This window comes from Eublepharis macularius, chromosome 7, assembly GCF_028583425.1.
Source record: "Eublepharis macularius isolate TG4126 chromosome 7, MPM_Emac_v1.0, whole genome shotgun sequence".
Classification (NCBI taxonomy): Eukaryota; Metazoa; Chordata; class Lepidosauria; order Squamata; family Eublepharidae; genus Eublepharis; species Eublepharis macularius.
This window is the reverse complement of record NC_072796.1, coordinates 94936240-94956322: the sequence shown is the minus strand read 5'-3', so window position 1 is coordinate 94956322 and position 20083 is coordinate 94936240. Positions and strand designations below refer to the sequence as shown.

The 20083-nt window shown below is 41.7% G+C and overlaps 1 protein-coding gene across 1 annotated transcript in view; it reads left to right on the top strand.

Annotated features, from left to right (window-relative positions):
* CPA6 (carboxypeptidase A6) overlaps nt 1-19741 on the top strand; it is a 77945-nt gene extending 58204 nt beyond the window's left edge. The window contains exons 9-11 of the mRNA XM_054985482.1: nt 13151-13353; nt 16343-16427; nt 19554-19741. Coding sequence (XP_054841457.1) covers nt 13151-13353; nt 16343-16427; nt 19554-19741 — 476 coding nt within the window. The remainder of the gene's footprint in view (nt 1-13150; nt 13354-16342; nt 16428-19553) is intronic.
* The last annotated feature ends 342 nt before the right edge of the window (nt 19742-20083 follow it).

Here is a 20083-nt window from a genome sequence, read left to right as displayed (position 1 = left end):
CAGGCCCTTTCTGCCTCCATCCTCCCTTGGAGGGCAGGGCTATTTTTTCCTCCCAGTCCACCTATGTTGCTTTTATTTATTTATTTATTTATTTATTTATTTATTTATTTATTCAATTTATATACCGCCCATCCCCAGGGGCTCTGGGCGGTGAACAGTTAAAATCGATAAAAACAAAAACTAAAATCAATATACAAATAATAAAACAAATTAACAAGGTGCAGTGGTGGGGAGAACCTTCCCCACCCCAAAGGTGGGAGGCCGACATGGCTCCGCCCCCCGTTTCCAATTTCCAATTTCCAATCCAAGTATTAAGAAATGTTCAGTCAGTTTTACCTATCACACCATCAGTAAACAAGTTTATACTGCTCTACCCAGATGGTATTCCTTTGTTTCCAAAAGGACTGGGCAGGGGGCGGGGGTGGGGGAGAGAAAACTATTGTTCTTTTAGATGAAAATAACTTCTCAGAAACTAAGGGCTGCAGTATATTTGCCCAAAGATAAACAACAAACCACCAAGAATGACAGAATTAGAATTAGAATACAGAAATCATTTGCTCTCATATTACCTCTCTCTCTTTTTTTTTTTATAAATTTTTATTTTTAATTACTAACCGCAAAGACTACAAAAAGGGAAAAAGGGAACAGGGGGAAAGGGAAGAAACAACATATAAAAACACACACTACATCTACAAGTATTACATTCCCTTCATAATACAATTATTTAAAGTTAAACTTTCTAATATGCTATTAGGTTGGTAGATCTTATAAAGTACGAACTACAGTCAGGATCAGGTCTTCTCCCCCCCCCCCCCCGCGTCTCGGTCGCAGCTCTCTCTGAACAGCTACAGTAGCTGCGCTCACTCACTCCTCCCCATTCCCCCCTTCAGATCCTAAATCTTCTCCTTGCTGAAACTCTTGATGATTAAACACAAAGTCCCTCAGCTGTGCTTCTGATGTTATCTTGTAGGCTTGGTCTTTATAACTGATGCCTTCCGGAAATAACCATTTGTATTTTATTTCACGCTTCCTCAGAAGAGCTGCAAACCTTTTATATTTGAATCTTCTTTTCCGAGCTAAAAATGGAACGTCCTTCAATATCTTAACCTTGTTACCCAGAAAGTCCAAGTCCACATTGTACGAATTATATAAGATGGTGTCCCGAGTCTTCTTAGATGAAAAATCAATAATAATCTCGCGAGGCAGCTGACGCTTTGTTGCATATTTTGAAGATGTCCGGCGGACTTCCAGAATATCGCTTTTTAACTCTTCTTTAGTTGCCTTTGCGGATGACGCCAAAAGTTCCGACACCAAATCCTTTAAGTTTTCACTTTCCTCCTGCTTCACATTCTGAAGATGCAATACCATCTGAGCACAATCCACTTGTAACCCTATCAATTGATTCTCCAAAAGCTTTACTTCTTTGTTTGTTGCTTTCATGAGTACTGCGTTTTCCCGAGCAGACTGCTCTGCCCCAGACGCTACGTCTTTAATGGTTTTCACTTCGTTCTCAACTGAGCCAACCCTTTGACCAATTTCATTTAGCTTATCAACAAAGGGCTTCATAGCTTCAACGACCGACCGTTTAACCACCTCTTCAAGAGACTCTCCTATCCCCTGCAAAGCAGCCGAAACAGATTTGCCCACAGCAGGGCTCTACTTTTTCGTCGCCATCTTAGGGGGGGGGAGTCCGCCAACTAAGTCCCAAAACTCAATGAAGGGGAAGATATCCGAACCTTCTTAGCTTCAACTCCCACCAATCCTTTGCATGCGCTTAGAATAACAGAAGGGATTCGCTTACTTTCAGGTTTTCACCTTAGATCTGCTTGTTGCCGTTCTCCAAGGCCCGGCAGCACGCGATGTGCTGCGCAAGTCTGCCGGCCTCCGTAGGAGCAAACGGGCAATTTACCCCCTGCATCGACTTCAGGGGGCTCTTCCCGCAGCGCCCCGGACCCTGACCCCCTCACTGGGAGTACTGGGGGTTAACCCTCGCAGGCCAACCACCCGGTCAGGCTGCTCGGGCGCTTCCTCCCGGACCTGCGGAGAGGAGCGTCTGACATGGCCGGGAAAACGAAACTGAATCCTTATATTGCCTCTCTCAATGAGACAGAAATGAATAGGGAAATCATAGATCTGTTCAAAAGACCTTCACTCTGTTTTCTTGTGGAGATGGCTTGCTTCCATTTCTAGCATTCAGGCCTTGAAATTCATAACAGGTGCCTGAAGGAATCTATGCTTTGAGCACAAACCCAATTTTTGAATTTTATCTGTATAGCATTCAGCCTTGCTAGATTGTTTCTTTATGGGGAGAGAGGGAGAGAGACCCATTCTTCACTTGCTGTTATCTCAGTGGAAAAAAACAACCTCACCAAGCTAGTTTTACCTCCACCATGGAAACTTGCATTCTTCTCCTTCATAATGCAATATTGGTAGCAATATTTATGAAACAGAAAAAGCTGTTTAAAATAAATATTGAAGAAACTGCAATGTTTAGTTGATACCTTTATCTGGTATTGGTAGTAGCAAGACTCTGTTATCAGGAGAATGTCAACCATGAAGCCTAAATTACCTGAAACTTCATTTGTTGTGCTTTGGCATCAAGAACTTTATCTCATCTTGAAGCTGCTGTATCAAGGACTGCTTAATCACCTGTTTGTAATAGTAAAAAGTGACAATGCCTTCTTGGCCATAATTCAAAAGTCAGTGAGGGTAAACAATACTTGTAGTTTTGGCTTTATCTCATTAACAATATAAAGCAGTACTTCATCAGAGGACTCTGTCCTGTATTTATTTGTTTATTTACTTTTTACCCGCCTTTCTCACTGAGAGCCAAGCTACAAGTGATGCCTGACACAGGTTGGACACTTGTCAGCTTACTTCAAGTTTTGATGGGAAATGTAGGCGTCCTGGTCCTGGCTCTCCATTTAATTGAAGTTTACAGAAACCCTACATACACACACCCAGCAAAGGGGAAGGGGGGCGCCCAGCGAGAGCCCAACACCTGCACTCCCCTCCCAACCGCATGTTCTCCCTCCCATAGACTGCCCCTCTGTAAACTTCAATTAAATGGAGAGCCAAGCTGCAAGTCCAGGACACCTACATTTCCCATCAAAGCTTGAGGGAAGCTGACAAGTGTCCAACCTGTGTCAGGTGTCACTTGTAGCTTGGCTCTGAGATGCAAGGCAAATTACAAAATAAAAATCAATGCAGTCATACAGTATAAAACATCCAATGAACTATGTAATTGGACTACTCAAGTTGCTTCTTTAGCTGCTGTACTCTTGCATTCCCAATAACTGCAATCATAGTTTGTGCTGACATGTAGATCAGTGGATGAACACATACATGCACATTCTGTAAATTATTATTTTGAGTATACCTGTGGTCTTTGAGGTACTGGATAGTTCTCAGACACATGGATGCCTAGTCACAGTCCAAGATATTTAACATAGAGTTTCTCAGTTTTGTCCTTTGAGCATATGGTACACACTGTTGCCGAAAGAAAGAATTTGGAAAATTTGTTACGAGTCTTTTATCACTTGATGAGTATAATGTGGGCCATCAGCTTTGCCTCTGTGGTTGGACTGCAAAGTTATTCTTTCAGGGGTTGTGTTCAATGTGTTCTCGGTCCTTGCTAAAAATGTTGCATGAATTCTGTACTTTGCAATGTCTTAAGTCATTTAGACCTGAAGTATAATAATGGCATCAGTAATAGACATGGTCACGAATGGGGGGGGGGGAACCTGAACACCCTGTTCAATGTTTGGTGCCATCCACGAACAATGAACATGGATGAACTTGAACTGTTCTTGGATATGTTCCTTGTTCGTGGGGGCCAGAACCACCCCCACCCCAACCCCTCCCACTTAGCCTCCCCTCCACATAAACTCACTTACCTGGCCCTTTAAAGATCCCTTTAAACTATCAGCTGGCAGGCAGCAGGGGGGAATTCCCTCTGCCGACTGCCAGCTGATAGTTTAAAGGGCCAGGAGAGCAGTTGCACAGCCAGGCTCCCTGCCCAGTGCTAGAGAGGTGGGGAGATTCTCCCCATCCCTCTCGCACCTGGGAGAATCTTCCCAATGTCCAATACCCACCAAATTTGCAGGGGATATAGTCATCAGTGTCCTCTGAAGACACCCCCCCCCCCCGCAGTTTCAGAGAGATTGCACCCTGGAAAAGCATGATCCATGGCTCTCCCCCTTCAGTCCTCACTGTCCTCTGAAGAACCCCCCAGTTTCAGAGAGATTGCACCCTGGGAATGGCATGATCCATGGCTCTCCCCCTTTAGTCCTCAATGTCCTCTGAAGACCTCCCCCCCAGTTTCAGAGAGATTGCACCCCAGAAAAGGCATGATCCATGTGCCCCCCTTTGCTGTCATTTTCTGTTCACAGTGGCAAAAACGGAACTGCCTGTTTGAAGGCAGCTACTTTGAGGGGTTACAAACTGACCTTCCCAATGTCCAATACCCACCAAATTTGCAGGGGACATAATCCTCACAGTCCTCTGAAGACCCCCCCCCCAAGTTTCAGAGAGATTGCACCCCGGGAAAGGTATGATCCATGTGTCCCCCTTTGTTGTCATTTTCTGTTCACAGTGGCAAAAACGGGACTCTCTGGTGGAAACTACTTTGAGGGGTAACTTACAAATTGACCTTCCCAATGTCCAATACCCACCAAATTTGCAGGTGACATAGTCCTCACTGTCCTCCGAAGACCCCCCCCCCCCAAGTTCCAGAGAGATTGCAGCCTGGGAAAGGCATGATCCATGGCTCTCCCCCTTTAGTCCCCACTGTCCTTTGAAGACCCGCTAAGTTTCAGAGAGATTGCACCCCAAGAAAGGCATGATGCATGGGTCCTTCCCTTTGTTGTCATTTTCTCTTCACAGTGGCAAAAACGGGACTCTTTGCTGGAAGTACTTTGAAGGGTTAAAGCCAGAAGGCAAGCCAGAAGGAGTTCAGACAGAGTTCAGTCCCTCCCTCCGGTTGCCAAGGGGATTGATTGCAGCAGGCACCACACTGTCTGGCTTGCCAAAGGGCTGCTGAAGGCAATGAACAAGGCTTTTAATGACAACCTGTTCGTTTAGGATGGGGCCTCACGAACAGCTTGCTCGCGACCAGCAGATTGGGCATTCCGTGGGTTTTTTCTGTTTGTAATGCTGTTCATGCCCATGTCTAATCAGTAACATGTTTGTACAACTTCAAGGCTTGTAAGAGCCTGTTATGTATTTAAGAATATCACTCACATCTCCTCCATCTTTTTCCCATGAGCATGCTACTCCTTTTCCCTTAGGAAGATACCACAAGTTACTTTGCAGGATGCTGAATCACTGTCTTCAACTGAAAAACAATTGCTATTATTCTAATAGACTGAAACTAATGAAGAGCAGTGCCATGTATTCCAAAAAGATGTTACAAACAGTTGAATAAGATAGAATGATTGTGTAAAATACATCTGACTATTTTTTAATCCTTTTGGATTCCACTGTTGGACACCTTTGAGGAGCTGTGGCTCAGTGGTAGATCATCTGCTTCTGGCATGCAGAAGGTCACAGGTTCATTCCCTGGCATTTCTAGTTAAGGATCAGGTAGTAGGTGTTGTGAAATGATCTCTACCTGAAATCCTGGAGAGCTACTGCCAGTTTGAGTAGACACTACTGACCATGAGGGATCAATAGTCTGATTCGATGTGTGTTTATTTGTGTTTATGTTGCATTCATAAGTCTTATGTGTGTTTATGTTGCATTCATAAGTATTTGAGAGAAGAGCATTTTAATGGGTCGGTCAATGCTGTGTGGGTGGAAGGGACTAATTTATTTTATTTATTTATTTTATCGTATTTATATTCCACCCTCCCCACAAGCAGGCTCAGGGCAGATAACAACATTAAAACATTTCATTAAACATTAAACATAAAACATTAAAAACATTGTATAAAGATATTAAAAATAGCAGCACTCTTTTCTTGGTGGCGGCAATATCGTTGATTACAGTGCAATTGAACATGGCAGCAGCTTCAGAACAGTGGTGGGAAGCTCTCATAGGGAGGGGAGTAGATGTTATATCCTCCAGCCAGTGGAGGCCCAGCCTCAGCCATAAGCCTGGCAGAACAACTCTGTCTTACAGGCCCGGCGGAAAGATAGTAGATCCTGCCGGGCCCTGGTCTCGGTAGACAGAGTGTTCCACCAGGTAGGAGCTAGGACTGAGAAAGCTCTTGCTCTAGTCGAGGCCAGGTGGGCCTCCTTGGAGCCAGGGACTGATAGCAATTTCTTTTCTCCTGATCGGAGAGTCCTCTGGGGAATATACAAGGAGAGACAGTCCCTCAGGTACGCTGGCCCCAGTCCGCACAGGGCTTTATAGGTCAATACCAAAACCTTGAACCTGATCCAATACTCCACTGGCAACCAATGCAGCTCGCGTAATATTGGTGTAATATGCACCTTTTTTGGTGCTTTCATACTGATGCGTGCCGCTGCATTTTGCACCAGCTGTAATCTTCAGGTCAGGCACAAAGGTAGGCCCGCGTAGAGCGAGTTACAGTAATACTACCTAGAAATGACTGTTGCCTGGATCACTGTAGTTAAGTCACAGGTAGACAGGTAAGGGACAAGTTGTCTGGTCTGCTGCAGGTGGAAAAAAGAAGACCTGACAATCGCTGTGACCTGTGCCTCCATATCAGCCAGGGCTACATCCAGACATTACTGGATATTACACTATCTATTGATTGGTTGATTTTACTTCATTTTTAGCCTCTTTTTATTGCTATGACTCAAAGCAGGTGAAAAAATATTTTAAAAATTCTATCAGACAGCACAAGACATCCAATAACCAGTGCAGCATGACCAGGAGTACAGAACTGGAAAATGTTAGTTTGTCCCAATGATATACCACAGAGGGCTACTAAAGGCTAGGCTACTGCCTCATATATGCCAAAGAAGACAGTACAGATATGATTTCAGTGTGAAAGCCACTGTGAAGTCTGTACATGTATACTCTGTTTTTCTTCTTCCATTCTAGGGGAAAACAGTATATAGAGGTTTCTTTCAGTTTTGTATTCTTGCAGGAGGAGATAAGAGCCCTGTGGGGCAGCACTGTTATTTCTTGTACATCTTTTGGTTTGTTGTGATAGTAACTCTTGACATTTGACAGTAGCTGACATTTACTGTATTTTGTTTCATCCCAATTCTTTCTAAACTTGGAAAACATTTCTGTTGGAGCAATGTTATATAAAAAAGTAATGTTAAGAGAAATCTAGTTGTGTATGTCAACTAGTTTCCTGTTCTGAAATTTGTATTTGTGTGTGGTTTACTTTTTTCATTGTAGATATGATGCTGGAAATTGAAATGCCCTGTGGTCCTAATGGTTTGAGATACCTGATTGGAATCCAAACTGCTGCTGTCAGAACAGCTGATAAACCAATCAATGTTTAAAATAAATATATATGATTTTAGTTGTCAGTCAGTCATAGATCTCAGAAAAACAAGGCCAATTTTGTTAGACACTCAAAGAAAACAACTAGTTTATGGTAGAATAAATGGTAAGATCGATACAAACACGATTGTTTTCTTTCTGTTTGAAGAATTCCTTCCTTGCCTTTTGAATCTTAGCAAAGTGAGGGCCAAATACAGGCTACACAATAAAAACTTAATCATGCTGTACCATTTAGGGGGGAGTATTATATTGACTTTGCAATTGCAACTACAGTTGAAAATCTACATCATGTTTTGCAGCTTCCAACCTGTGCTTTAGCAAGAAAGCCAGATGTGATGCAACATAATCCCTGCTTAGGTCATGATTGCCATCTGTCAGTTGTAGCAGAATGGCCTTGGGCTAGGGTAATCTCTTTCTATACCCTTCCTTTTTCAGCCAGGTTCAATGTATCTTGCAGCTTCATCTCCTGCTAACCTCCCAAATTTAGCAGTAGCACTACGAAAGCAAAAATCAACAGCACCATAAGCACAAGATATTAGGTATTTCCATATTCAGGAGTGCCCATTACTTGCCACGTTATTACACTATGAGAGATTCAGCACTGTCTCACAAGACAATTTTGTAACATTTGGCTAGATTTCTCAATTTGACCTAATTCAGATCTTATCCAGAACTACATGCACAGTTTGATCACTGTAGTGGTATAAACCATTTTGTAAAGGTTTATAATTGTGGTTAGAATTCAAATGATTATAGAAGATAAATAACTTATTTAAATTATTGGACTGTTTGCATGTTCAAAAAGGGTTACAATAAAACAGCAAACAAAACCATAAAACGCAGTAAAAATTAATGCAATGGTCTCAACCATAAAATTGTAAAAACAACAAATTAAAAATACTAGAAGGCATAAAAAGATAGTGTATAAGAGATAAAATAGCAGCTGGGAAGCAGCAGAAAATAGAACAGTAAGACCAGTAACATGATGGAGTATTAAAAGTATATGGGATAAAAAAATGAGTGAATTAATATAACACAAAAAAATCTGGGCAAATATTAATGTTTTCACCTGGGGCCAAAAAGATAACAAACTGGTGCCAGGAAAACTTTTGTGAGGAGGCCATTCTGTTACCAGGAATGGGCCTCCTTGCGAGTTAGTGGGGGGATTAGCGGCAAGGAAGAAGGCTATGCAAGAGGGGTAACAATGAGATATCTCCACCAGTATTTACAAGGTCCCTTCCCCAAGTAGGCAAATGAGATGGTGATCTTGAATAAAATGAACACACATGCACACACAAGAGATTAACAACAACAACAACAACAACAACATTTGATTTATATACCACCCTTCAGGACAACTTAACACCCACTCAGAGCAGTTTACAAAATATGCTATTATTATCCCCACTACAAACACCCTGTGAGGTGGATGAGGCTGAGAGAGTGCCAAGAAACTGTGATTGACCCAAGGTCATCTAGCTGGCTTCAAGTGGAGAAGTGGGGAATCAAACCCAGTTCTCCAGATTAGAGTCCTGTGCTCTTGTTCGCAAACACACAAGATGCCTAGGAAAAACAGTAGTGAAAGTGGAATAGATCTGAGGGATTTCAGGGTGATAATTACCCATCTGAAGAGCAGAGAAGTCCATGTAGGAAGAGCTTTAAACATCCAGCATTCTCAGCCAGGAGAGAGAGTCTTAGGGAAAGTGACCCTAAAGGAGAAGTGCTTGGATCCAGAAAGCATGTACAGCTGGAATGGGGCAACAGCCCTGGTTCTTAGAGGGCAAAACGTGTACTGAGGCTGGGGAGTCCCCTCAGCCATTGGAACAAAGACCGTAAAGGTCATTTCCTGGTAATTACAAGGTTGATTACCTTGATTACTTGCTGCCGGGGTGTGTGAAAGGAAATGCAAAGTCTCTCCTGCTGCATCACAAAGGGACAGTGTGCTAATGAATCTCCCCAGAGCTGAGTTGATTAATTTAGATAGGGACAGCATCATCCCAGGAACAAATTATAAACTTATCATTGCTGATTGATTGCTCCTCAGTCTTGGGGTGGGGGTTTCATCATGGAAGGAGGGTATTGGAATGTGCTAAGAGGGGTGACTCAACAAGACCCTGTCTTAACACAGCTCACACCCGTAGTTGGGAAGGCAGTAAATACAATCACCACGGTCACTCTGCATTTGCATGGATGTCCTATTCATGCTTGATCTCCTGGGAGGGACTCAGCAATGCTCACTGCCTAGTTGGCTAGAATTCCCCCTGATGCGGATCAGGCTGCATGATTTTTATATCACAGGCAGCTATCAATATGGTGGAGGCTGGGCCAAATACTTACAGTTCCACAAAAGAGACACTGCAACTGAAAAAATTCTCTCTCTAGTAACCACTCACCTTGCTTCAGAAAATGGGGGGCATACAAAGTTGGGCTGGAGATGCTTTGAGAAGAGAAATCATGACTAGACATGGGCACGAACCGCATTACGAACGCAAAAAAACCCACAAACTGCCTGATCATCTGTTCGCGATCCAGCAGTTCGTGAGTGTCCAAGGCCAATGAACCAGCATTCATAGAAGCCCGGTTCGTTGCATCCATCCGCAGTTCATGAAGCCAGACAGTCAGGCACCATCAATCAATTCCCTTGGAAATGGAGCCGGGGGAATGCCTGAACTCTGTCTGCACTCCTTCTGTCGCCCTGGAAACCCAAATTGAAGCCCAGCTTACCTTGATCGGCAGGTCTTCCTTCCAACCATGGAGCTGCAAAGTGGTTACAACTTGGGAGAAGACACCCGGGGGAGGGATGGGGGTGTTCTTTAGCCATGGGCACTCCAATCTCATCCCTGCAAACCCTTCAAGTACACCCCTTGTACACTGGGCCAACGTCAACTGGTGGCTCTAATTATATCAAGTGCGAGTTTCCTGGGGGCCTCGGATCAGAGAGGGTATAACTCCAAGATCCCTATTGCAATCTTGAACAAACTGGGGTGCTGACTGGAGGAGAGCCTGCTAAACACTCCCTGTGAATATGGGCTCTCTAAGTCCAACGGGGGCTGTTCTGACCCCCATGAACCCCGAACAGGTTCATCAAAGGGAAATGTTCATTGTAGTTTGTTAGTTTGGTTTCGTCAGTGGCACCGAACCACAAACCGTGGGTTAGTTATTTTTTTTTGGTTCATGCCCATGTGTCTAATCATGGCCATGGTGAATCACAAAAAAAGGCCCTGTCTGTGGTATCCACCTGTCCTACTTCAGAAAGTAGGGGCACACAGGAGGGACTCTGATACTGACCTCCATTGATGGATAGGTTGAAGTGCCTACATGTTTCCTTAATATTCATGCACAAGATTCAATTCTACTTACCTTTCTACTGATTATCTCCTAAAATGCATAGCCACTATAAATGTTGAGTGTGTTCAGGGGGTATTTGAACCCTAACTGCAGTACACTGAAAGTACTTCCCAGAAATATCTTAAATATACAGGGGTTCCTTGGTAGACATGCCCAGCTTAATCAGTTGACAAGTGAATGTGGATGATTTCCTGAGTAGAAAGGCAGAAAACAACTAGGTTATAGCATTTGAGAAGACATTAAACAGGGTGTTCTTGTGAGTTAGATGAACTGGCAACTCTTGCACCATCTGCCCTAACCTCATCCACAACATGCCAAGTGTACCCATGCAAATAGATCTTTGCAGACCTTTGCGGGTTAGAATGAAGAGAAATCTTCATGTCTCAAATTACAAATAGCATTGTCAGAGTTTTTCCTCTGCTAAGTGCTCTTTGGTTATTTGTTAGCTATTGACCTAATTATCTAATCCCACTATCATTCATATTATTAAGGAGCATCGTCACAAGCACCTGTTTTTGTTTGCTTAATGTTTAAAAAACCAGTGTTCAATAAAGCCCTTTGGCAGCTGCAATGCAATACTCTAGATGTTGTTGCTTTGCAGAATTATTAAATTATCTTCCTTTTATTATCTTCGGCAGGCCAGGCAGCTTGCCCCTTATTTGTCTCCCCGTGACATGACTACAGTGGTCCAAGCAATGGTCACCTCTAGGTTGGATTACTGTAACGCGCTCTACGCTGGGCTTCCCATGGGCCTGATCCGGCGGCTACAGCTGGTACAGAATGCAGCAGCGCGGGTCATTGCTGGAGCACCGGTGTGGGAGCATATTACACCGGTGCTACGCCGGCTGCATTGGCTGCCAGTGGAGTACCGAATCAGGTTCAAGGTTTTGGTGTTAACCTACAAAGCCCTACGCGGACTGGGACCGACGTATCTGAGGGACCGTCTCTCACCATATGAGCCCCGGAGGACTCTCTGCTCTGGCGGAAAACATCTTTTAAGTGTCCCTGGCCCTAGGGAGGCCCGCCTGGCGTCGACCAGGGCCAGGGCCTTTTCAGTCCTGGCCCCGACCTGGTGGAATGCTCTGTCTTGTGAGACAAGGGCCCGGCAAGATTTGCTTGCATTTCACCGGGCCTGTAAGACAGAGCTATTCCGCCAGGCATATGGCTAACGCCGGGCAGTGCCCGCCTCCCCCCCGTGAAGGGGGGGTTAAACCATCACCCCTATGCAAACACAGAAGCTTATATGAACCACTATGCAGCATGAATTGTTATATTTAATGTTTTTAAATGTTTTTAAATGTATTATTTAATGTTTTTAAATGTTTTTAAACATGTTTGTATTTGTTATCCGCCCTGAGCCTGCGAAAGCGGGGAGGGCGGAATATAAATATAATAAATTAAATTAAATTAAATTAAATTATAAATATTACTATGATAATGACCTGCTGGTTATACAGACTTTATATAAAACTAAACCAAAGTGAATAACCATGCAATCTTAAGCAGAGATTCTTAGAAGTATGTAGCTCTGCTTAGGATCGCATTATTAGATCTCCAGCTTTTACTCTTAAACCCGGTTTCAGAAACCACTTACAGTGCAATCCTATGCAGAGTTGCTCCAGTCTAGATTCCTTGATTTCAGTGTAGCATAGGATCAGACTGTCTTGTGTTCCCATAGTTTAATGAGTTACAAGAAGGAAACCCTGGGAAATACTCACATACACCACAATATTTCATTTAATTCTAAAGGTAAAGGTGCAAGCACCAAGTCATCACTGACCCATGGGGAGGGACATCGCATCATGACGTTTTCTTGGCAGACTTTTTGTTATGGGGTGGTTTGCCATTGCCTTCCCCAGTCATCTACACTTTACCCCCAGGAAACTAGGTACTCATTTTACCGACCTCAGAAGGATGGAAGGCTGAGTCAATGTTGAACCCGGCTTCCACCAGGATCGAACTCAGGCTGTGAGCAGAGCTTGGGCTGCAGTACTGCAGCTTACCACTCTGCTCCATGGGGCTCATAATTAAATTCTATGGGTTTCAATTATGCTTTTAAATTAAACAGCTATATTGGAGGGTAGCAAGGTCTGAGCTGCATGGAACTTGTTTTCCAAGTGATACAAAATCATGTGCAACTCAAATGTGCTATTGTATCCAACCAACAAGATAGGCACAATTAAACTAACATTTTGGATCCTTTCCATTTCTTTTTCTGAATAAGATTATTTTTGTTGGACTTAAACTATAAATATGTTGACAGAAAAGAGGCATTGGCACGATATCTCTAGTTGCCTTCTTAGCTTGTGCCCATGCACATTTTAAATTTCAATGCATTTTTAGGCCTGTTCATATTCATATTTCTTTCCAATGTAGATGAAGGTGCTTCCATTCATCCCTGTGATGGCACATACTGTGGTCCTTTCCCTGAATCTGAGCCTGAGGTGAAGGCTGTAGCTCACTTTCTTCGCAAACACCGGAAACAAATAAAAGCCTACCTCTCCTTCCATGCGTATGCCCAGATGTTACTGTATCCATACTCTTACAAGTATGCAACCATTCCAAATTTCAGTTGTGTGGTAAGTATAGGAGCTCTATGGATTCTTATATGCTATTTCTGAGCTTCTGATCTAGAGAACATCTCAGTGAGCTACCTTCAATATGTTTGAACCTCCTGAAAGTTCTTTCTAGGAGTTAAAATTTCCATATTGCTGTGCAGGGTGAGAGAATTTTTGAAACTGAACCTACCTCAGATGTTTCATGCCTAATCACAACCATCACAGGTGACAGAATCTTGACACCTGATAAATCTTGTAATTATAACAACGCAACAGTCTCTTCCAAATGTTGCTTGCTGTTTATTTAATGGGCCAAAAACACCAGAGAAATTAATGGGGTTTGGGAACCTTGTCGAAATATATAGTCAACTTCTGACATAAAAGGTTGTTTTTAGGAGATGAGAAAATGAAGAGTTGCATTTATGACATTTATGCCACGCAACTGTGCCAGATGACCTTTGCTGCCACAAATTCACAACACAGGTGCAAAATTTGCTAGAAGAGGTGATGTGTTGAGAGAAGGACCACAGAGCTGATGGGCTAATTGGCATCAAGTGTGCATTTTAAGAGGAAAGAACACAGAGCTATGGCCCTCTGTGGACATTTCTCAAAGAACAGGGCATGGCAATGGAGGACATTGAGAAAGGTTACAAGAGAAGAAGAGAAGCTGCACAGATAAACATCCAGCTCCAAAGGACAACACAGTTGCAAAGAAAAGAGAGGCAGCTTTACTCAAGCCTCCTGTAATCATACAGGATGCTGTTTCAGCTTACTGTGGAGCAAACTGCATGAACTGCAAGGCAAAATCCTAAAGCAGTTCCATTTTCCTCCCTTGTAACTGACTGCACAAGCACCAGCCCCTCAGATTTATTTTGCATGTTGAGACTAGGCAGCAGGTGAAAGCTTTTCGATGGACCTCAGTATTCAGAAAGCAGGGGACATTCTACATAAATTGACTGTTTAATAATTCCTGAGCTCCAGCCAAACAGGTTTCTGTCCAGTTTCCTAGCCAGAACCATGCTGCAAGTCACTTGAATTACTACGTTAAATTATTTAGGGCTCTGAAACCAGAGACAGGAGATGCAACTCCCCACATTAAGTTTGATCTTAGTTTTCCACTGAAGTTACTGTATATGGTGCAAACATGTTTGTTATTCCAGTCTTTGAGGGTAAAGTCTATCATTTTATTTATTTAGATATATATTTACAATAACTATCATCATAGGATCTGCGGTGAAATTAACATTTTCATGAAGGGGATAGGGCTACCTTTTTCATAAAAAGGATAACCAGTGCAGGATAGATCCATGAAGGAATCCACAGCAAAGATGAGCCCAGAAGAAAACTTTCAATAAAATGTGGCATGTTGATTAATTGAAGTTGTCTGAATTTCACATGAAAGCATACACACCTAGGCCAGCCCTTCATCAGCCACTTACCCACATCCAGAAAACGCCATTCATGACAGATATTGACCAACAGTACTGAGTGCACAAAAGTTAGTGGCCCTTCATAATACATCTTGATTAACAGATGTAAAACTGCAGATACATCCTCATTTAGAAGTCTAGGATCACTCTCCTTATAAGAATGCAACAGTGCTTATACAGACTTCTTTTGAGGAATAAAAGAACACAGAAGAATATAAACTATGGAAATCAAAATAGCCATGGGGTGTCCCCCCCCCATTTTCATGCTGTCTACAATTACGTATGCTGCTGGACAGGTTGACCAGTTTTGTAACCATTCCAAGTGCCCCCCAGGTGTACTCTTCAAGGTATCTCCATCCTTTTGACTGGCCACCTAATACAAATTGCCCTTCTTCTTCCCAGCATGATACAACTCTTCATAGTTGAACATATTCGTAATTGCCACAGCTAGATCTGTAGGATATTGGGAGCTCAGCTCATTTAGCCTCATTCTACTTCATCTCTCATTTAGTTTATAATATACAAAACCAGAATTGCAATGGTTCCCTTGTGCATATCACAGTAATTAAATCACTTGAAAATGCAATGCTTAACATGGATTGGCCATTGTAGCTGCTAAATGTAATTTAAGAGTGTTTCTTTATAGTGAATGGTTCTTATTAATGTAATTCTATATCATTTTCATATCTTGGACAGAAACAATTTAAGTTATTGGGAATCTTCTAAATTCCAGTAAGCTAACATAATGAGTGTTTAAATACTCCCAGGCCTATGAATCTGGAAGTGAAAACAGATAGACATGGGGTACAATGGTGCTCTTTGTGTACATCTTAAAATATCCTCAACTGTAAATAGGTTCTGTATAGTTTGATATACCACCAATGAAGTATTGTGATCAATTTGTTTCCAGCTTGTTAGGACATATTCATTTCTTCAAGGGTTTGTTGATTTTATTGCTTTGGGCAACTTGATTTGGGCAACCCTAATCTTTACAACTTGAGAGCAGTAAAAAAAATTTTAAAAATCAGTAAAATACTCAGTAAAATTAGTAAAAATCAGTAAATACAATGAGTATACTCTGGGTATAATGCTAATAATGAGAACGCTACATGTAATTGAGGGATGTTAAGTAATCAGAAGGGGGTGTGAAATTCCATGGACAGTAAGATCCTCTTTCATTCCAACCAAGACTGGGATTGATAGAATGTCTCCTGGAAGAGGATTCTCATGGATCCACACTGGATTTGTGAGAGACTGACTGTGCCCCTCATTAGTGTTAAGTAGTTGTAGTTGCTGCTGTTATTGTTAAGGAATCTCTGTAACATGTTAGGAGATGCTGCAGAACCCTAACATCCTCTCCCTGCTGGTAGCAGACATATGATTGTATGCAAGGCTCACTGCATGATTATTTGTTGAACAGTTTATTCGTATTGATTTAGAGAGTCTCTAAAGGGAGAATAATTTCATAAGGTTTTAGAAATTCTGCCCAAGTCATTGCATGCTACCTAAAATTTCAGTTGAACTATGATAATTACTGTAAATTTTGTTTGGGTTTTGTGGTTTTTTTGTTCCCCTCCCAGGAATCTGCAGCTTTTAATGCTGTAAATGCCTTGCAGTCAGTTTATGGAATAAGATACCGATATGGCCCTGCTTCCAGTACTCTGTGTAAGTTTCTAGTTTCTTTCTTCATGTACTATGTTGGTGTTGGCTCTGCTTTAATGAAACAAGGAAACAATTTCCAGGAGAACTTTGTTCAATCTGATATGATGAGAGGCAAAAAAAAAAGAAATTTGCTGCTATAAGGGTTGCAAGTTTGCATGTAAGTAGGCTGCTGAATTTATATTTGTTAGGAGCAAGCTGGGAAGGAAATAATTCAATGCCCTGTTCACCAGTGGAACACTGTGCCTGATTTATTGGATTTATTGGGTCCTGCCAATGACTGTGGTTGAAGTTAAGCAACTTCATTATGTGTAGTAATGCAACCCAGACCTTCCTCACATGGTAAAATTAATCCAGTGGATTCTAATGAGAGCCAGTTTGGTGTAGTGGTTAAGAGTGCAGGAACCGGGTTTGATTCCCCACTCCTCCACTTGAAGCCAGCTGGGTGACCTTGGGTCAGTCCACAGCTTCTAGGAGCTCTGTCAGCCCCACCCACCTCAAAGGGTGGTTGTTGTTGTGGGGATAATAATGACATACTTTGTAAACTGCTCTGAGTGGGTGTTAAGTTGTCCTGAAGGGTGATATATAAATCGAATGTTAGTATTATGATTATAATGTTAAAACAAGAGTACAACATTTGCAGGAAACGTAAGAGATCATACCAGTGGTCCATCTAGTCCAGTTCACAAAATGGCCAACCACTGGCCACTCCAGGTTAACCCTGGAACAACAACAGACATCACATGGAGGCCAAAGACTTTCCTCACACTGCCTTTTAGCACTAGCATTCAGAGGTCTAATTCAAACAGAACAGTACTGGAGAAAGAACTAGTTTGTGAAATATGAGAACTTTTAAAACATATCAAGAAATAATTTAGTGAGTTAATCCTTGAGATTATTCACAGAACATTATTTAGACTAAATCCACAGATAGGGATCTGTATTCAGATACACATCTGGATTTGCATCAGTTATATGCACAAAAGACTGCTTCCATGAACGACTCTCTGTTGTTGGATTGGGAATAATTCTTGTAATGATTTATTTCTGAGTTTTGTCACATTTTTTTTAGACAATATTAATGTTTCAAGTGTTCATTCAGGCTGTGGGCTGTGTTCTTTTTCTCCAGGTTGAGAACACAATCATTTTGAAGATAATAATAAAACAAAATTAAGTCCCATTAATGTAAAAGTATTTTATAGAATATTATGTTCTTCTCAGAAGAGTAATGGATGTTTAAAGTCTGGGTTTTAAATAACTGTCAGAGTCTGAATGGAACTCTTCTGCAAGTTTTAAAGACAAAAATTCAGTAGCTTTGTAAAGTAAGGCATATATTTTTTCAAAACTTTGTTTAAACAATGAACATATGAATATTTTCTTTGCTTGGAATGAAGATGGGAAGAAGCATACTGATAATGGTTTTCTTCATTATATATATGGCCCAGGCTAGCCTGATCTTGTCAGATCTTGGAAGCTAATCAGGACTGACCCTGGTTAGTAATTTTATAGGAAACCACTAAGGAATTCAGCCTGTAATAATTACACATTTTCTGACCATGATATGCGATATTATACATAATTGCCAAGTTTGGTGTAGTGGTTAAGAGCAGCAGGACTCTAATCTGGAGAACCAGGTTTGATTCCCTACTCCTCCACTTGAATAACAACAACAACATTTGATTGTGATTGACCCAAGGTCACCCAGCTGGCTTCAAGTGGAAGAGTGGGGAATCAAACCCAGTTCTCCAGATTAGAGTCCAAGCACTCTTAATCACTACACCAGACTGGCTCTCTGATTGACCTTTGGTCAGTCACAGCTCTTCCAGAGTTCTCTGAGCCCCACCCACCTCACAAGGTGATTATTATGGAAATGATAATAACATACTTTATAAACCACTCTGAGTGGGTATTAAGTTGTCCTGAAGGGCAGTATATAAATCGAATGTTGTTTGTTGTTGTTGTTATAAAATAATTAAAATACTGAAAATATATTAATATATTTGATAAGAGAGTACAGCAAGAGTGTTCAATGGGTAGTTGGCCTCTTAGTCAAGAATCGTGGATCTTCTTTTATCCTTTAATATAGCATTGAATGCTCATCTGTACCATGTGACTCAGGTTGCTATTCAGGACACTGTGCCAGGCCACGGAAGAGAACCGTATTGAAGTTGTGCAGCAGCAATGAAATTCTGTGAAAGTCATGCATGTCTGTCTAAAGATATTATAACATTATTTACGGGGGGGGGGGTGGCTTTTATTGCTTTTAACATTTGGACCTTGCGTTACAAATTTAACTTCCTTACACAACAAAAAAAGTAGAAACCATTGTGAAACAAGAAAACAGAGAATGTCAAACATACTCCATTGTGTTATATTTAGATCCTCTCCTGAATTAAAATCAGTTACTTCCAGTTTGAGCCACAGGACCAACAGAAGTAGTTGGTAGCTTTTAGTATGGCCATTTTCACACATCTTTAAAATAGTGGGATATTCTTTGATACTCATGGAAGGCTGCACGGCTTCCTCGCACAATTTTTGACACCATCCATTTACACATCGGAGGCAGGCAGCCACGAAAGCACCATCATCACAGATGGCGTAAAAATAATGCAAGGAAGCCAACAGCCTTCCATGAGTATTGTATCGCACTATTTTTAATACATGTAAAAATGGCCTATGCTAGGAACTCATAATGATGCCAAATGTATAAGTGCAGCAGTGTGCAGCACAGCTATCAAGCAACTCATAAATAGATACAGACAGGATGGCAATCTGAGGGCATTTTAACTAGATAGAACCAACTGTGCCTGCACAAACCAGCTCTGGTAGTTAGCTATTAGAACAGAGTTTCAGCCTACACTCAGCACAGCAAGATTGTCCCATCTCTCTTGACTCACAAGCAATGCTACTGTAGTGTACCCACATTGTTGCACTACATAACATACATCTGTACATCTGGAGTGTCTCTCAAAACTGATTTTAGCTGTAATTAAGATTCATCCTTGGGATGGTTGTTTCTCTGTAGCTTCTCTTGAGTCAAGGACATTTTGCTTCTTGGGTCATACTTGGAAACAACTATGTATTACTATCGTTTCATATACATCATGTATTAACCCTTTGTCTTTTTCCTAGATGTAAGTTCTGGCAGTTCTATGGACTGGGCTTACAAAAATGGCATCCCATATGCTTTTGCATTTGAGCTGCGTGATACCGGCCATTTTGGGTTTCTGTTACCTGAGACCCTAATCAAGCCAACTTGTACAGAGACCATGCTAGCTGTTAAAAACATAACAATGCATCTGCTACAAAAGTGTCACTAAGGTACATCAAAACAGTTAAAAAATATTAATTTCTCATTATTTCAAGTGTTTTATTTTTTAGATAATGTCAAGTCACTGAACAGATGTGACATCATTCTGGTGGGAGCTCATAGAAAAAACGTGTCACTCATTATATGCTAAAAGGAAGTTGTATCTATTCAGGCTGCGTGACTCCTGGCATTGTACCATATAAGTGCAGAAATCAGAACAGGGCTTGAAAACACATGGGAGATGCCTGTTGAAATTGCAGGAGCTAAGTTATGTGGAGAGAGCAGAGGAACAAACAAAATTTATAGTGGTCTGAGAGTATGACTTAATGCTTTAATCCAGTTTTTTTCTCCA